The 17,319-nt window shown below is 35.7% G+C and overlaps 1 protein-coding gene across 1 annotated transcript in view; it reads left to right on the top strand.

The window, feature by feature from the left end:
• The first annotated feature begins 755 nt into the window (after positions 1-755).
• Positions 756-17,319, top strand: part of LOC121414504 (nuclear receptor subfamily 2 group E member 1-like) — a 33,867-nt gene continuing 17,303 nt past the window's right edge. The window contains exon 1 of the mRNA XM_041607709.1: positions 756-1,431. Within this exon, the coding sequence (XP_041463643.1) occupies positions 1,323-1,431 (109 nt within the window). The 5' untranslated portion in view covers positions 756-1,322. The remainder of the gene's footprint in view (positions 1,432-17,319) is intronic.

Below are 17,319 nucleotides of genomic sequence, written 5' to 3'. Positions count from 1 at the left end.
AACGTCAGAGAAGTGTAGCCTAAAATAAAACAAGATGAAAAAAACACGCGAAGGGCTCGCGGTTTGTTTCAAAACCTTACTTTTTTAAAGTGCTTTCATGGAATCGCCATATCTCAAGCATCTCATGAAGAAGAAATATTAACCCAGTCAATTTTTTTTTTGTTCACAACACTTTTTTTGAGGGGGATGACACAACTGGCACCGGAATGATGAACACCCTTCCCGATGATACCAGATTGAAATTTCACTTTGATTTTCATTTTGACCGATTCCAATCAATAAAAAAAATACATGTCCACACGCGTAGAGATTATTTTTGATATCATAATAATGCATTTCTCAAACTGAATATTACAATCATTATTATGATAATGAGGAGCCGATCGTGGATTATTAACTAAAATGGTATAATATTTATTGGCTCTCTAAATGAAATGCCGCGAGTTCACCTTACCGGCTGCAAAGCCGTCGTCTATCAATCTGAGCGAAAGAACTTCCCTCAGTGCAGCCAGCGCAGCCGGTACTGATGATGTACGCCAACATGTTTCCGACGAAAACTTATTTTTGCGGACAGGTAAATCTGATCAGGTAAAAAGCTGCATTTCGATGGCGTTCTCCGTGACCCCCAGTCAGCCAATCGCCTGCCCGATCGGCCGGTCTGCGAAGAAAGGCGATCATGCGAAACCACTAAAACTAAAAGGAGGAGGAGCTTCGCTTTGGTTTCGCGAGAGAGAAATAGAGGGGGAGAGAAGGGTAGAAAGGGCTTCTTTTCAAACAATAGTATCAGTCAGTCTTCTTTTGTAAAGGTGTGCTCGAAGTTTTTTTTTCTTTCTTTTTCTCTTTCGTGGACTATTTTGAACTCTTATCCGATTTGCGGAGAGCGTGTGAAGTAGTCTTGGTTAGCCGCAGTACTTTTTTTGAAAGAGAGCGGAGTCGATGATGCTCAGGCGCCCATAACGTTAGGGGACTCGTCAAGTGACGTGCGGTTGTCTTCTACCAGTCGAGGAAGCGATAAGTTATACATATGTCACTCTCTTCAGTTGATTCATAATGAGTTTGGCTATCTTTTATTGATCACTCTTCAAACACTTCTCTCCATCTGCCTTCAATTACGCAAACAAGTTCACCACTTCCAACCCACCATCCACTCACCGCTGCCTTGCCCGTGTCTTTCCCGACAGATACCGCTCACCGCTCCGTTGGCCGTACTATTTCCGTCCAATGCTCCTTTTTGTTCGACCAAAACTGGACTCTACATCATTTTAGTGTGTCTTCGAAAACTCTATAATCAGTCTTTGGGGAAAATCTTGATCTCTAACTTAATGAGAGGTGACTTTGAGATTCGTACTCTCGCCGGGGGAGCGGCAACATCGTCATCAGCATCGAATACCAAACCTAATATGAGTTCGAGCAAGAATTCTTCTACTTCCAGTAAGTGTACCAAACGGTCATTTACAATATCTCACATGAATATTATATATCAATTGCATTAACTTTCTGTTTTTCATTCATTATTCATTGTCATTTTCTATACAGGAAAAGTGGGTCCTCCGTTCGTAACTCTCAGATTTTTTGCTTTATTATCACAACGTAATCGTTTTATATATTTTTCTTCTTTTTTGTACATATACCAGCTTTAAGGAATACAAATGGAATTAAAATGAAAATAAGTCCAGGTTGCTCGGTCGTTTAAGACAGAGACAGGACTAATATGATAAATAATGAATTATTTTACCGTCATAATTAATAGATAACTTTTTTTTAAAAAATGCCATAACACTTATGTCGTCAAGTTGCACAATTTTTTTGGTCATCTTCATCAAGTGAATTATTTTCGACAAGAACTGGCTGTGGTGTGATGATTGTGTCCTGTTGTATACTCATTTAATTCTTTATTTTAGAAATGTATATCTACTTCAAATAGGCCCCAAAAAAGACATAGAAAAAACGTTTTCTAAGTATCCAGAATTGCTGACGTGGATTGGGACATGATTGTTTTTTATTGTATTTATTTCGTTCATCTCAGTAACCAATCTGAAATAAAGTAACATACAATTACAAACAAAAACCAAGTAAGAAATATATACATAGAGGAGATAAAAGTCGGAAAAGGAACGAAAGTATCTCATATTTTAATTATAAAATGATCAAGAATGCAATCGAATATAAAACAATATATAATAACAATAACAATGATAGTATCAATGGTTGATCATCAAAAAAAAGAAGAAAACAACGATGAAAGCGTATTAAAATCTTTGTTATTTTTACACTGTAAATGCATGGAGCTATGGTAAATGTTTTGAAGAAAGTCAATGAATGGTCTTGTATTATTTTTCAATGTTTATACAAATACCGCGTTTATTTTGGTTTTGCAACAAACATGACAAAGGGACCTATAAAATCTAGGCCTGGGTCCCGTAACACAAAGGTTAGCAATTAATCGCACGCTTGATTTTCACGATTGATTGTAAATCGTAATCAATGGAATCAATCGTGGAAAAATGTTCTACAATCATTGCTAAGCTTTGTGTTACGGGCCCAAGATTTTATAATTTACCCTTTTTTTTCATTCCAAGAAAAACACACCTTCATTTCATACTTGAAATTTGAAATTTCCATTTCCATTTATGCTCTATATTATACTGTTTTTTTCTGTTTTACGAAGTAAGAATGCCCTTCTATAAAATTGTGCTTGATTTGTATTGCTTTATATTACTTTGTATTATGCTTTGAATGGAAATGAAATAAAGAATTGAATTAAATTGATTGAATTGAAATTCAGTATGAATTGATAACCAAAAATGTGCCGTATACAAGGTATATTTTGTATCGACAGAACCTTTATCGACGCGAAAATACATTCACTGTATAGAAACGACCGTTATTCTTTCTATAGTCACAGTAATATCATATTCATTTCAGCATTACTTTATTTTGGTCATTAAAGCCCTCACCAGTTTGTTAATGAAATAGAGTGCCAATAATTATTGAATCGGGGTGAAAATTATATCAGCGAACATAAACCAGTAGAATGAAACGTTTGAATAACTACAATGATTGTACAATTATCTGACATTCTATTGCAGTAAAACGTCCTGATTTTTTTTTACTTTTTCCACGTATAATTTCATTATTATAAAGTCAAATTCGTGGCAATTAGAATAATAATGTTGATCTCAACAATGAAGAAAGAATATGAGAGGGGGCGGGCGAGAAATAGCAGTGAGGGAGATAGGACTCTATCTCTTGTTCTTTCTTTGCCCTTATTTTATTCGATTTAACAATACAATGTATTCCACGTGCATGTAGACTTATTACATGATTGATAACACTTGTTATGAGCATGGTCCAACCTTATCACTATTTGATTGTTATGAAGTTACACTCATATTAAAAAGGGGGTTCGTAGAGGGTTTTATGCCTGTCCCGTATATGGAACATTAAGGATAAAAAAGATTCCCTAAAACATACAAAAGGTGCGAACTACCTTAAAAGGCTGTTTTTTTTTTTTAAGTTTCTGTATAAACCATTTAAGGTTCTTGATCACGTAAAGAACGTTTTGGGGGATCCTTTTTCTTGAGGGTTCCAAAATAAGGGACAAAATTTATCTAATTCGCGCCTTTTTCGCTGGGAGTGTATATGCTTTGACAATGAGCCCAATTTAGGGGCAAAACGACCAAGTCCCTCTCTTTATAATCTTGGTTTCTTTTATTTATTGGACATTGAATGGGCCGCAAACCTTCCTACTCCTCACCCTCCTCCAACAAAGAAATGTAATGGTTACAGTTTTTCATTATTATACAGTCATCATCATCATGTCTCCGGTTAGTGACCAAAATGAAAATGTAAACTATATTATTATACTCAAGAATCCTTCGATTCATACGATGCGAATAAACGCATCGTTTCAAGCTAAAATTCTTATTAGAGTTGACCTATTTTTTAAAATCATATTTCAGGGTTGTTCTTATGGAAAATAACGTTCGGGGTATACAATGCAAATCTTCGGTGGTTTGTTTTCTTTCAAACTATCACTTTTAAGAAGGAACTTCGCGATTCAGCAAACTAGCTTCAAAAGTAAATTCTAATATTATAATCTTGAATTATGGTCTTAGATTTGTATATGATACTTTTTGTTAATTTTCATTTATATTTATGTATATATAATCAAGTGTATGTTCTGCATCCATTTGTAAAGGTGGAGGACTCCGTTGTAAAGCAATTTTCATAATTGAACCGGACTACACTCCACCATATTACATCATATTTCATGACAAATAGAACATATATATATATATATATATTATATAACTACATAAATATGAATATCCCGTCAGAAGCACGCTCTAAGTTATCAATATTATAGGCATTTTATTAGTGCCAAATAAATTCAAACTAAATTGAAATTATTTTCTCGAAGGGCACAGGTGATATAAACCCAAAGTGCGATTATTGTCAAGGGAATTCGGGCCCATGAGAAGAAAATAGAACAGACATGATAGAGAAGGTGAAATTGTGTGGGCGATTCTTTATAAAAAAAAGGGGGGGATACCAACCCATCAAGATGAAACTGAAATAATCAGATAATACAATAGTCAAGAAACTACAAGCCACTTGAGGTGTGTGAGTCTTGGAATTAATTTTACAATAATTTCATCATAGAGTAAGGCTTATAAACCAATTGATGGGTGTCGAAGACGAAGACCTCATCAAGTCAACGTATTATATACTACATGCTGGAAATCAAAATGGTAAAAGCACGAACCTTCACTACCTCATTCTGTCTCGAAAGCCCAAACCTTTCACTTCCCGTTGTTTTGTAAAGATTTTACAAGATACCCTTGATGTTAAAATCCGAAAGTGAAAATGAACACTTGAATTAAACTCAAGGAAACATTTAAAGAAACTTCAAAAAAGAAGAAGCAATTACAGCCACACAATAATAATCTTGGGTTTTTGCTTGCAATCTCGTGATAGTATACTATAGACTTATGCAATTGCTTCCTGTTTTGTTCAACGGTATAATGACGTGAAGTTACCTCTGTCCAACTTTTACTTTATTTTCTTGTAAAAATATAGGCGTGTGTCAAACGTCCCTTGGTATTTTCAGTTTATTTACGACTCTTTTTGGCTTCCTTTACACCGTACTTACACTTTATTTACACTTTTTACACATGTTTTACACTTATTTTTCTATTCATCTTTTCTCAATTCTTTACACTTCCTTTACACTTCATTTTCTATTAGGCATTATACACTCTCATTAACTTACACCTTTATGACACTTCTATTACAATTTGTTTACAATCTCTTTAAAATTCTTTACACTTTCTTTACACTAATTCCTTGAATCATTCAGGCTACACTTCATTTCCGTGCTGCACATTCCATACCACATTCATGAATTTCTCATTCCTCTGCTAAAACTCTTGACTGCCTCTTTACAGGCCTTAGGGTTCAAGACCTCACGGCGATTTGAACGACAAACCCCTGAGGGCACATACAGAATTCTTTCGTGCAGGCCCCGGGGGCACTCATTTTTCTCAGGGCAACATGGTGCATTTAAGATGCATTTTTGCAGTACGGCGCCACGCGTAGCATCTCCCGTGAAAAGCCTCCACCCCATACATGCCATACTTATGCTTGTTTAGTCAAGTAGTTACACGCTTGACAGTGCATGCGCGGATTCTCCCTTCTACAATTTCCTCAAGCTAAAAAGCCAAAAGATATCCTTTGTATTGCTTCATTTAATCTCGTTAGACTTGCACTCCATTTAGGTAAAAACCCTCCACTGTTGTATCATAATCCGGGTCGTCTTAATGAGGAAGCTTCTTTCGGTTTTTTTTTCTATAAGCCTCTAATTACCCCTCTTTACAAGACGGATTGTGTTTTCTTGCTTCATCTTGCCGAAGTCTTTTCAATGTCCATTAACTTTTAAAAATCCGCCCCTCCTAAAAGAGATACAAGCCAAAGAGAGCCACAAAAAGGGGACAGCATCTGTTATTCTCCGTCTTTTGACCCCCCATTCTTGTAATTATTACGAAATAGTCGAAAGGGTGGAACGATATTCCTTCGGAGTTGATGGAATCATTGTCACGACTAGATCCACCGGCTCAATCGTTAAAGTCATTAGGCTTAGGGTTATTCATTTAACTATATAGATGATAATAAAGCTCCTTTGTGGCAGCAATGCTTGTATCCTCCCCGTAATTTAACAGTTCCTTGCTTTTTATCAATCGATGTAGCTCGTTTTGCATTGACTTATTAAAGTTGGGTAAGAATGGAGTTCAAAGGGGTAGCAATCTTTCCAGAATGTGTGTGGGGGGAGGGGGTTGGTGCTTAAAAATGGATGAAAAAATGATATTTCCTTGATCAACAACGACCAGTTTGGACTTTTTTCAATTTCATAGATGTAAGAGTGTAGAAGGGTTCTTTTTAATGCACTCATCCCATGGCCTCCCCCACCCCCACACCATCGAAGGAGGGGTCTGATTCTGCACCCTAAGTTTTGTAACTTCGACCCCCCCACCCGTCGCCGTGTTCTTAAAAATGTAAAGACTTCTGTTTGAGCGTCTTTCAACCTCACTTGTTCTAATATCACAAAATAAATATTCAACAAGTTTTAGAGAAAGTTTTGTAACTTTAATCCTGTCCCGTCCCGCTCCCCGAAAGGGTGTTGCCCCTGCACCCTTCCACCACTCTTCGTCGGTCCGATGGGATCGCCCATTACCCCCTTTGATGATTACTCCCGTGATAAACTTTCAAAACACGAACAAAGTCAACGACTTAAGTCAACGATTAGAAGGGTCCCAGTGCATAGCTGAGCTAAGTAATGAATAGGGCTTTCACCCCAAAATTTGTTTTCTTCAGACTCTCTTTCTTTATCAGCTTTTCCCTGGCATCACAGAGTCGCAGAAGCCATATTACTCACGTTCAAAACTGTAAACTAGTAGCAGTTTTATTAATGAAACCCGTTAAGAGAAGTTTATGCTTTGGACAATAAAATAAGAAGACCTTTAGAAAATATTTTTCTGCCAGAAGATTGAGCCCCTCTCTCTCCCTATTTCTTACCCAAAACTTAGTCCCTCTCTATAACACTGTAAAAAATGAAGTGCTTATTTAGCACTTACAGTGCTTATATATAGTGACTGCACTTCGAGTGCTGATTTTCTTGTTCAAATTTGAACTAGTAAATCAGCACTGGCAGTGCAGTCACTATACAAGCACTTGGAACGCTAAATTAGCACTTCGTTTTTTACAGTGAACATTAATGTCATGTTAAAGTCTGCATTTATTTTAAAACAAATTATATTAAAAATTAAAAAAGTGTATAGTCCTACAATATTTAAATTGATATTTAGATAAGCATCAGATTTATATTGTAATGCTTTAAATATGGTATTCAAATCGTTTTAATTTAGATTATTATTATTCATAATAAAAGCCTTTTCCGACCTTATGTTCGTTTATGGGTCAAATTTCCCTATATATTATATAGGCCTAAAATCACTTAAAAATAAAATCTTATCGCCCCATCAGCTATCATATATCTTTTCTTTTATATTCTTTAACTTCCGTGGTATTGAAATTGTATTGGTATCATACATTTGGCTCATTATTGTTGAGGAAATCCATGAACGTCGGGCGGCCGCGGGGCAGCCACCGCGCAACCTCTGGCGGTTTCTTTCCTAGAATTGCCGTTAGAACCTAACCGAAGGCAATTCTCGGCGCATAATCAGATAATGCACTTTCATAGAGATTGCAACCGAACGAAAAAAAATGCGGTGTTGTTTTGAAATATTCACATCTTCAGGGATAGAGAACTGATATAAGTTTATTTCAGGTACACCTGCATGAAAGATGGGTAAAAAAGATTTTCATAATTATTCACAAAAATGGCAACGTTTAATACGACCTGAGTGCATTTATTCCATTTCGTTTTTCCTCTCGATCACCTATACAAATTCAAAACAAAGGAATAAATACGATTACATAGAAATAGAAAATTCGGGATAAATGTGAATAAACAGAACAAACTTTGTATAAGTATATTAAATAGATCACATCAACGGGATGGTATGTACATTGAATTGTTATTTAACCTGGACTGGGGAAACAATAAATGAAACAATGTGAAATTAGACGCACGAGAGAAAAGGGGGAATATTTAATAGAGATATGATGCATACATGTACAAAATTATGAGATAAAATGACGGAGGTGCATTCAGGTTAACAGGTCCAATGAATGTGAAAAAGTGCAAAGACTGAAATAATTGCAAATACATCCCGACACAGCTCGCTGATTTAGAATTCCACTTACACTTTTTATGTTCGTTATACATCATCTGATGACAAGCACTAACATAATGTTTGGCTAAGATTTCTCTTTCATGAAGCGTTGGAACGTCCATCTTTCTTTTTGATAGTTTTCTTTACTTTCCAAAAAAGTCTCAACCCCCAAATTTCAATAAATATGATGGTGTGGTGTGAATGAAGAAGGCATAAGCTTAGCATCACAACAATACTTGTGTATAAGAATGTTGAAAGTACTCTTCGCTCAGCACATCTGCGGAATATGTAATCAAAAAGTCACATTTTAATTGGTTATATTAATAGAGTGAGCAGTCGTGTTACGTCTACTTTGAAATAGTTTCAACCCCAATTTTCAATAAATATGGTGATATGGAGTAAAATGAATAAGATAAGAGTTTGAGCATCACATGTGCATGCAGGGATATTGAAAATATTTAAGCATGGTAATATATAACTTTAACAAATATGTAAAATATGTAATCAAAAAGTCAAATGCGAAGATGATATTTGATTGAGCACTCGCGTTAATATTAGATTATACAAACAGACAGAGCTGAATATAGAAGAAGAAAAGGAAAAAAAAACGTGTGTGGTGCGATTAATCTGTCATTGCTCTGAAAAAAGCAGAGGAATCTTTATTAATTGAATTGTTAGTGCCAGGAACGTCAATCTATAATGAATTGATGCACTGGTTGTTTATTACACTAGAAAACATACAAATAAAGGCCAACACACTCGTAAATAAATCACACCATTGATCGGCGAGCATGGTGCGATTTGTCAACAATTGTTCGAGATCTTCTGGTTATGATGAATATCAAAATGTCTTTTCTCTTCCAAAAAAAATAAAGAGAGCAAAATCAACATTGTTATAACATAACTGCAGCATTATTGCACGACCGCCATTGAATCATTTTTGAATGACATGAAAATTCCCGCATGCAGTCCCAACAGTTGGTTTTCCTGTCATCTCTCCAACCGTCAATGAACCGGACTGGTAATCTTTGCGCATTAATTATGATAGCAACGATATCACCAACGGTAAATGATGACTTCACCCAAAGAACTCGCATTCCTGACCCGATTTCTTTTCAATCTTTCTTCACAAATGTGATTGATACTTGTCCTCGTACCCCTAGCGAGTGGCATCCATCCAATTTTTTTTTGTAAATGTTTGTAGTTGTGACAAATAGATGGATGCGATCATTGTTTGATATTAGAACCCAATCTAGACTGCTTTCATCATGACTAAACGAGTCCTTTTTGTGCTCGATTTTGTTTTTGTCATTTAGCGTGAAGTCATTTTGGGATTATATTAGAAAATTCACCACCCTTTCAGTGATGACTGAGATTCAAATAAACCGATATGATTGCTTTATGATCGAAGTACAATGAAGCGTGTAGTAAAGGATTGGTGGACACACACTCTGAAAAAAAATATTGGGTAAAAATGCTCCATGAGGGTAATTATGTGTCCAACCAACATTGGGCATTTTTATATATCCAGTGTGATGAAAATTGTGCCCATTATTAAGCAATTGCTGCTCATTTTTCAACCTGAAAGGGCAATATGCTTCCCGAATTGGGTAAAATACTGCCTAAAATTGGTTGGGCGCATAATAACCCTCGTGCTGGTTTAAATTTTACCCAGTATTTTTTACCCGTATAGGACCTCATCGGCCATTGTTATCAAGTTTAAAGTTTTGGTGTTAGCTCAAGACCTACATGTACAGATGTATGGATGTTATTACAACACGATCGGTTGTTTCTCCACTCTGTGGTGTTAGTGTTATGTCTCTATGGTGTAGATTTTAACACATCAGGGTTTGATCTCCTGGTGACATCAACTGATTAACACTTCGGTTTTTAAATTGATGATGATACTATTCATTAGCTCTAATACTGCAATAATATCTAAATTGTGTACAGAGAGATAAGCACGATAGGTGTTATGTGTTACACTGTGAAATCTTGATGTTGATAGTACACCTCCAGTGTTTAGCCAGGACCGTACACCATGTATGTTACACCACACAGTGTTATATTACGGTGTTAGGTCAACACCCGTATATATATAGATGTTTGTAACACGTTATTTTTTGTTATTATAAAACTCATGGTGTTACGTTCAAATTACGTGCATAATGTAGAATATTTTTAGCACATTGAAGTAGAACCATTATATTTAATTCTTTACATTATTCTTTACACAATTATATTTAATTCTTTACTCCCAAGGAGTGGAGGATGTGCATACATTGTGTGCGGGAATGACTGATTGAATCCGATGACTATATAGGGTAATAATACCTCTGCAAAGCGCTTAGACACGTCATTCCGATATAAGCACTATGTAAAAGCGGAATATTATGATTGTTATCATTATAATCATTATTATCATCATTATTATTATTAACATTAATATTACTATTATTATTATTTGAAAATGCATTTTACAGTTGCTTTAGTTTGACTAGAATGAATGGATTGGGGGAATTTAATGTTGTATCTTTACCCTACATAGACATGATTGGGTAAACCTCTTATAGAATGAAGTGTTCAAGTTCTACACATTACGAGAAACGGAAAGGTACACGGAAATAATACTCTGATAAAAAGGAGGTGGGGAAAAAGAACTCCTCTATATGATAAATCATTAAATCGGAGTTAGTTATATGGTCATGTAAGTGACATAACGACCTTCCTTTTTCTTGGTAGTTTTGACGATCATGACTAATGTCGCGATAGATTCGAATAACATAACAAAACTTGCATAAAGATATTAACCTCGTGATTCGACTTGAGGCAAACATTATTAACTTTCCTGCCCTTGTTAATTAACTCCACGTCCATCATTCGAGTCCCTTCCTATCTTTATGAGATATCTGTTGCTTTTAAAACAAGGTAAGTACACTGCATGAACATTAGCCCTTAACAAATGTACCGAAAGGAAGATGCTTTAGACCCACTCTCGAATGCCTCTCTTCGCTTTTGGGGGGACATTAGACACCAGGTTAAACAAAAAAGCCAGAAAGTGAAATCGGGTTTCGATTGGCCCAATTAATAAAGCTATTGAATGGTTGGGACCAACACCACAATTATTAATTGCACCCTCGTTATAAGCCAGTCTTGGGTTACATTTGACAGAGTAATATTTTATGACGAGAACGACAAGAGTTATAGTCGTGGAGGAGGTACTTTCGAAGGTGCTGTAATGACTTTTTGTTGGTGCCTAAACGAGGAAGTTGGGGAGAATGACAATTGTTTAACAAAGACATTGTACCTATTAATGATTGATCACGAAATGATATTGAACATTTAAAAAAAAACTATATACAGCGATACCGGGCGGTCGCATTATGCATGCAGCATTTTATTGAATGATTTCAGAAGTACAATGTAGCTATATCGTGTATCGTATTAACACTATTAATGTCATTTTCATTGTTAAATGAACGGTGTGAAACTGCAAAATGACCTAATTGATTTTTTTAACAGCTTTAATAACCAATTTCATCCTTTGTAATATTGATGTACACAATTACACCCATTTTTCTTATTGGCGTTAGGATGGGTTTTGATTGTGTATATTAGATACATAATCCATTATACAAAAGTATATATAATATATTTATTGATAGAGCTTATTAGCTAGGAATACCAACTCTATTTTCCCGAAGAGAAAATTTACTCAAGATGTTGCTATTTGTTTTGAAAGAAATAACTTATGTCAGTCTTGATTACCTCCTCAAATAAATGATGATTTTTGTTCAAAATGCAATGAAATATACAGAATTCAGATACAAGACAAAGAGATTTAAAAACAGTACCCTCCCTAATCATGTACGTTTGCCTAACAAATATTACAAATCATAACTGAAATAATTTGAAAATCCTTCATCGTTTAATATAAATACATGCTTAGAAATTATGAATTCTTTTTAGTAACTATTGACTTATTGTGTTTTTTAAGTTTTATTATGAATGATTTTATCAATCTATCATATGCATTTCCTCATATATCTTTATCGAAAACTTACTGTGCAAATGTATGTGAATAATTCTAATTGTCTCTGTATTTTTTACAATGTATTTTCAAATGATGCCCTGTAAAGCATTACTGCAATACATGAATAAACCATTAAATGAATGAATGAATCAGGCATGTTCATTAATGTCCCTTTTTTCTTGTTAGAAAATTTCATTAACAATCAGTTGAATAAAAATCGTTTTATTTCTAAGTCTTTCTTTTTCAACATCTTCTATTTCATTTTTATCTGCTGGTACTGCTGCTGCTGCTGCTTCTTCTCATTCTACTCCTCTTCTTCTTCTTCTTCTTCTTCCTCCCCCTTCTTCTTCCTCCTTCTTCTTCATTCTCTGCCTTTTTCTTCTTCTTCTTTCTCCTCCTTTTTCTTCTTCTTTCTCCTTCTTTTTTTTCTTCTTCTTCTTTCTCCCCCTTTTTTCTTCTTCTTCTTCTCCTTCTTTCTCCTTCTTCTTCTTCTTCTTCTTCTTCTCCTCCTCCTTCTCCTTTTCTTCACCTTCTCTCCCTCCTACTTCTTCTTCCCCTTCCCTTTCCCCACTTCAGAATAGACTCAACTCACCGAAATGAAATAAAATGTAAAGAAATAATATCTTCTGTATAACTCGGTGTAATAGATCAATTATCAATATATAACGTTTTCCTAATCAATCTACTATCTATGGAGATATTGACAGAAATTTTCGCAGCCGTCGACTAAAACTATACAAAAACTGAAAATTTGTACTTTGATTAAAATCACCAAATTATCTTTTCAAAAAGTAACGTAAGTTTTATGCCACAGGAATCTGAAGTACCTTATTGACCTTCAAAATATTATAGTTCCTTTCTCATGTTTTTTTAGCCCAGTTACAGCATCTGTCGTTATGTTTTGGAGATATAGACATGACAAAAAGAATGTTATTTTACTTTCAAAACTACTCACTGATGCTTACAAACTTTGTCAGAAAACTTTTCATCTACTTTTTGGAGTGCTTATCATTGAGAGAATAAAGGAACTTGTTTTATATAATAAAATAGACCTAGTCGACATCATTGACCTCCTTAAATCGCAAGCCAATGATTTTTTTTTCTTATTGCATATACTCGCAGCTGCTAGACGCTAAATTTTGGTCACACGCAATTACAAGTATAACAAGGATAAGAGTAACTATTTGAAGTTTCAATAATTTCCTGATGCACTCTTTAGAGTTGAAAAAAGATGCATTTTTGATGAAATAGATGGACAAGTATCATTGACCTTCCTAATAACAAGCAGAAGCAATTGCTTCCCACCATGCTCACTGGTTAGTCGGCATCTGCCAGTTTGAGTCTGGACAAAAACTACATGAGTTTTTTTTAATTCCTTCAACCATGCCAGAACAAGAAATATTCCATCCTGTCAAATTACTTTACTTGTTCTTTCATCTCTGAATTATTGTATGATTGACCTTCAATAATAAATCAGTCTGTAGTTCATTTTGTTAGTAGGCCTATTCCTTTCTGCGTCTGCCAGTTTGATTAGTGGCAAAGAAATACATGACTGTTTTTATTCCTTAAACCATGCCAAAACAAAAAAAAAATGTTCCATCAGGACAAGTTAATAGAGTTGTTCTGTCCATCTTTTTGAATTATTGTATGATTGACCTTAAATAATGAATCAGTCTATAGTTTATATAGTGTTTTTTCCTTACTTTATAGTTTATTTTTTCCATACTTCATAGTTTATCTTGTTAGTTATATGCCTATTCCTTTCTACATTTACCAGTTTGATAAGTGGCAAAAACTACATGAGTTTTTATTCCATGCCAGTTCAACAAATTCTGTAGCTTTCCAAATTGATATATGGATTTTTTCTTCATCTTTTTTTGAATTATTGCGTGATTTACCTTCAGTGATGAAAATTCTCAAGTTTCTTTGTTGGTATATTTGTATAATTAAAGACTAGAAATTACATTATTTGGGATGCATCCATGGAGGCGAGTTTAAAAAGTAAAATTTCGAATCATTTTACAAAAAGATGACATGGCACATCTTTTCTAACGTTTAGTGCGTTACCAGATTGATTTTCTTATTGGTAGAAATTGATTACCTTCTTTGGTGTACAATATCGAATATTGATTAATTATTTGTATCAGAATGTTCTGTTCTCAGAAACAACAGGAAATGTTGAAAACAAATTCATATATGTATGTACTCCTGATAAATAATGAAATATCAATGAATTGAAAAAGCGGTCGTTTGTTGTTGTTTTTGCTGTTTTTATTTAACAATCTCCACTCATCAAATTAAAGATGTAAAGATTTTTCTCTCCTCATTTTAGTTTTAAACGCAAACTCGGCACCCATTTCAGGACTACTGAATGAATCGGACCAATACTTTAAACGACTCGAGTTCTGCTATTTGCATACAAGCTTATGGGGGCTCTAAAACTTGTCATTTTAATAAGAACAAGGGAAAGTGTCCCTATTTGGCACTTGCACAATACACAACAAGCAGTCAGTCATCGGTAACAAGGAATATTTGACCTTTCCTTGTACACCTATGTCACCTATTTTTCTCTAGACAAAGAAAAGAAAAGGATAAGGAGCAGAAAAGGAGAATTGACATGTATTATCTAACGGTATACCAACTGACAATATTAAGTTGAATCGAGTGAATGAACTACCAGTGGCATTGGGATACTCCAGCGGTTAAAGAGGGATTTGTCCCCCGCAACGCCGGGGCAGGGGATGCGACTTAACGGGTGCTCGAGTGGCTATCTGATGTGTCAATCAAAATGTTTATTGTAGTTGTTGTTTTCTGTTAATAAATGAAAACGTTTGATGGTAATGTTTGGTAGTATTTTATACTGTAATCTCCACACCACTTCTGCATTTTATCTGTTCTCTCTCTCTCTCTCTCTTTCTCACTATCTATACCTAGCAAGGGGAATACACGTAACGTAACATCTTAAATGCATTGATTGGAAAACACATATTTGAACACAGGATGGCAAATTGACCAATATTAACTTTTCAGTCACACATGGAATGGAGCTTTTTATCCTCTTGTTTTGCCTTGTTGAATATACCATCCAGCTTTATTTGGTTTAATTGGTCTGCTCAATAAATGTAGGGCTTTTTTGATAGAACAAAATAGTGGTATTGTCCAACCACCTCTGCAATGAGAACGAACCTGTATCGTTGTGTATGGCTCCGCGTGAATGGGGGGGATGAGAATAACGAAGGAGCATTCGTGGAGAAATATACCGTCATTATTTTCTTCTATTTAAATATCAGGGGTAATAACGATTCAAGGAATCTACCGTGAATTTAGGCTTGTTTTGCTAAAGTCATTCCATATCAACAGGTCCGTGTTACAATCATCGTATTTTGATGTATACAATTCAGTGAAGTGGCTTCGGAAAAGATTATCTTTGCTGTACTCCTAGATGTCCATAATTAATTAAAAGCAATGCTGATGTTTGCAGTCAAACCATTTGGAAACTGAAACTTTGATTTGAAAAATGAAAAAGGCCCCTAAATGGCAACATTAATCAAAGGTTTAATGTTTAAACAAACGTTTAGAAGAATCAGAGCACGATTGTGAAATTAACAAACCTTCCAGAAGGCGGTTCTCCTATTATCGAGATTTGTGTAAAAGTCCCTCTTTCTTCCCTTACTTTCTTCGTTTTTTCCGCTAGACCCCTTTCACAATAAGGGTGCAACTGCTTACAACCGTTGCGATTCTGTGCAACATACATTGTGACCAAATGATCTCAAACGATCGCACGAGCAATCATGGCAATTGTGAAATTCCCTTATGCGTCGTTCTCCCAGTCGTAACAAACGACACGATTGGCTTTTCGTAACAATGATCGCGAAAATATTTGGTCCATTCGAAATTTCTCTACGATCACGACGAGTGCCTCGACTAATCTGATAAGATGTTATACGATGTTATCTGATCATTACGATTGCTCCACGATGAAGAACACCGTTTCAATCGTGGCGCGAATCATGACAGTGGGAACTGTGTTATTACTAATGCAGATGGAGACCTGCTTTTAAAGCTTTAAATTCCCCACAAATGCCGTTGATGTTTCTTCTTTTCATACACTTTCTTTGTGATGGCGATAATGAGTTTCGGCTTTCTCCGCTCGTTAACTCGCCCCTCTCGAATCGATAGGCCTTAAAAATCGGTATCGTGAGAGGTCTTACCACCCCTACCACCACCCGGCCATCTGTGGCCCCTGAATGACAGGCCTCAAAAGAACCACCTCTGCAGTTGAACGTGCTCTCCGTTCTTGCCCTGTTGACTTTAACTTCGATCGATCGACTTTTCAACTAAAGGGATAAATAGATATCGATCGGTCGAGCAGCGGTAGGCGTCAAAATCGATCGCGCTGTACAAACGCTACCGTTTTGAATGTTATTGATCCATGATTTGGGGAAGGGACATTGTTTGAGGGGTGGACCAGATCCCGACCTACCGCGCGGTGAAAATCGGCGGTTTGATGGCTTGTAAACTTATGGTTTTGGTATATGATAAGTTTGGATAGATAGAATATCCCTGCCCTTGCCCGACATGAGTCGATGGTTTCGTCTCTTGTGATAATAAAATCAGTCATCTGATAAACATTTCCTAACAATGTTCCCCCCATATTGCATCAATCCATCTCCTTGCTCCACCCACTCCTCCTGCTCGCATGCTCTCAATATTCATTTGCACATGTTCTTAGTTCTACAAATGCAGACGTGTAATTTGCATCGATGAAGTCATCCTCTCAAAATTTGATTGATCGTCAAAGCTTCCGCGCTTCACGCTGTAAGATGGGGAATTATACTCCTTTCTGATTTCAATTGTTCCCTATTGCCGCAGAGGCTTTACCAACTCTCGGTCACTTTGCTCCCTCTGATTTTTATTCTCTCAAATTAAAAATCCAAAAACTCACAAAGAACCTCCCCCCCCCTCACACACACAGACACACACACACACACG

This window comes from Lytechinus variegatus, chromosome 4 (genome assembly GCF_018143015.1).
Source record: "Lytechinus variegatus isolate NC3 chromosome 4, Lvar_3.0, whole genome shotgun sequence".
NCBI classification, from domain to species: domain Eukaryota; kingdom Metazoa; phylum Echinodermata; class Echinoidea; order Temnopleuroida; family Toxopneustidae; genus Lytechinus; species Lytechinus variegatus.
This window is presented reverse-complemented; position numbering and strand designations above follow the sequence as displayed.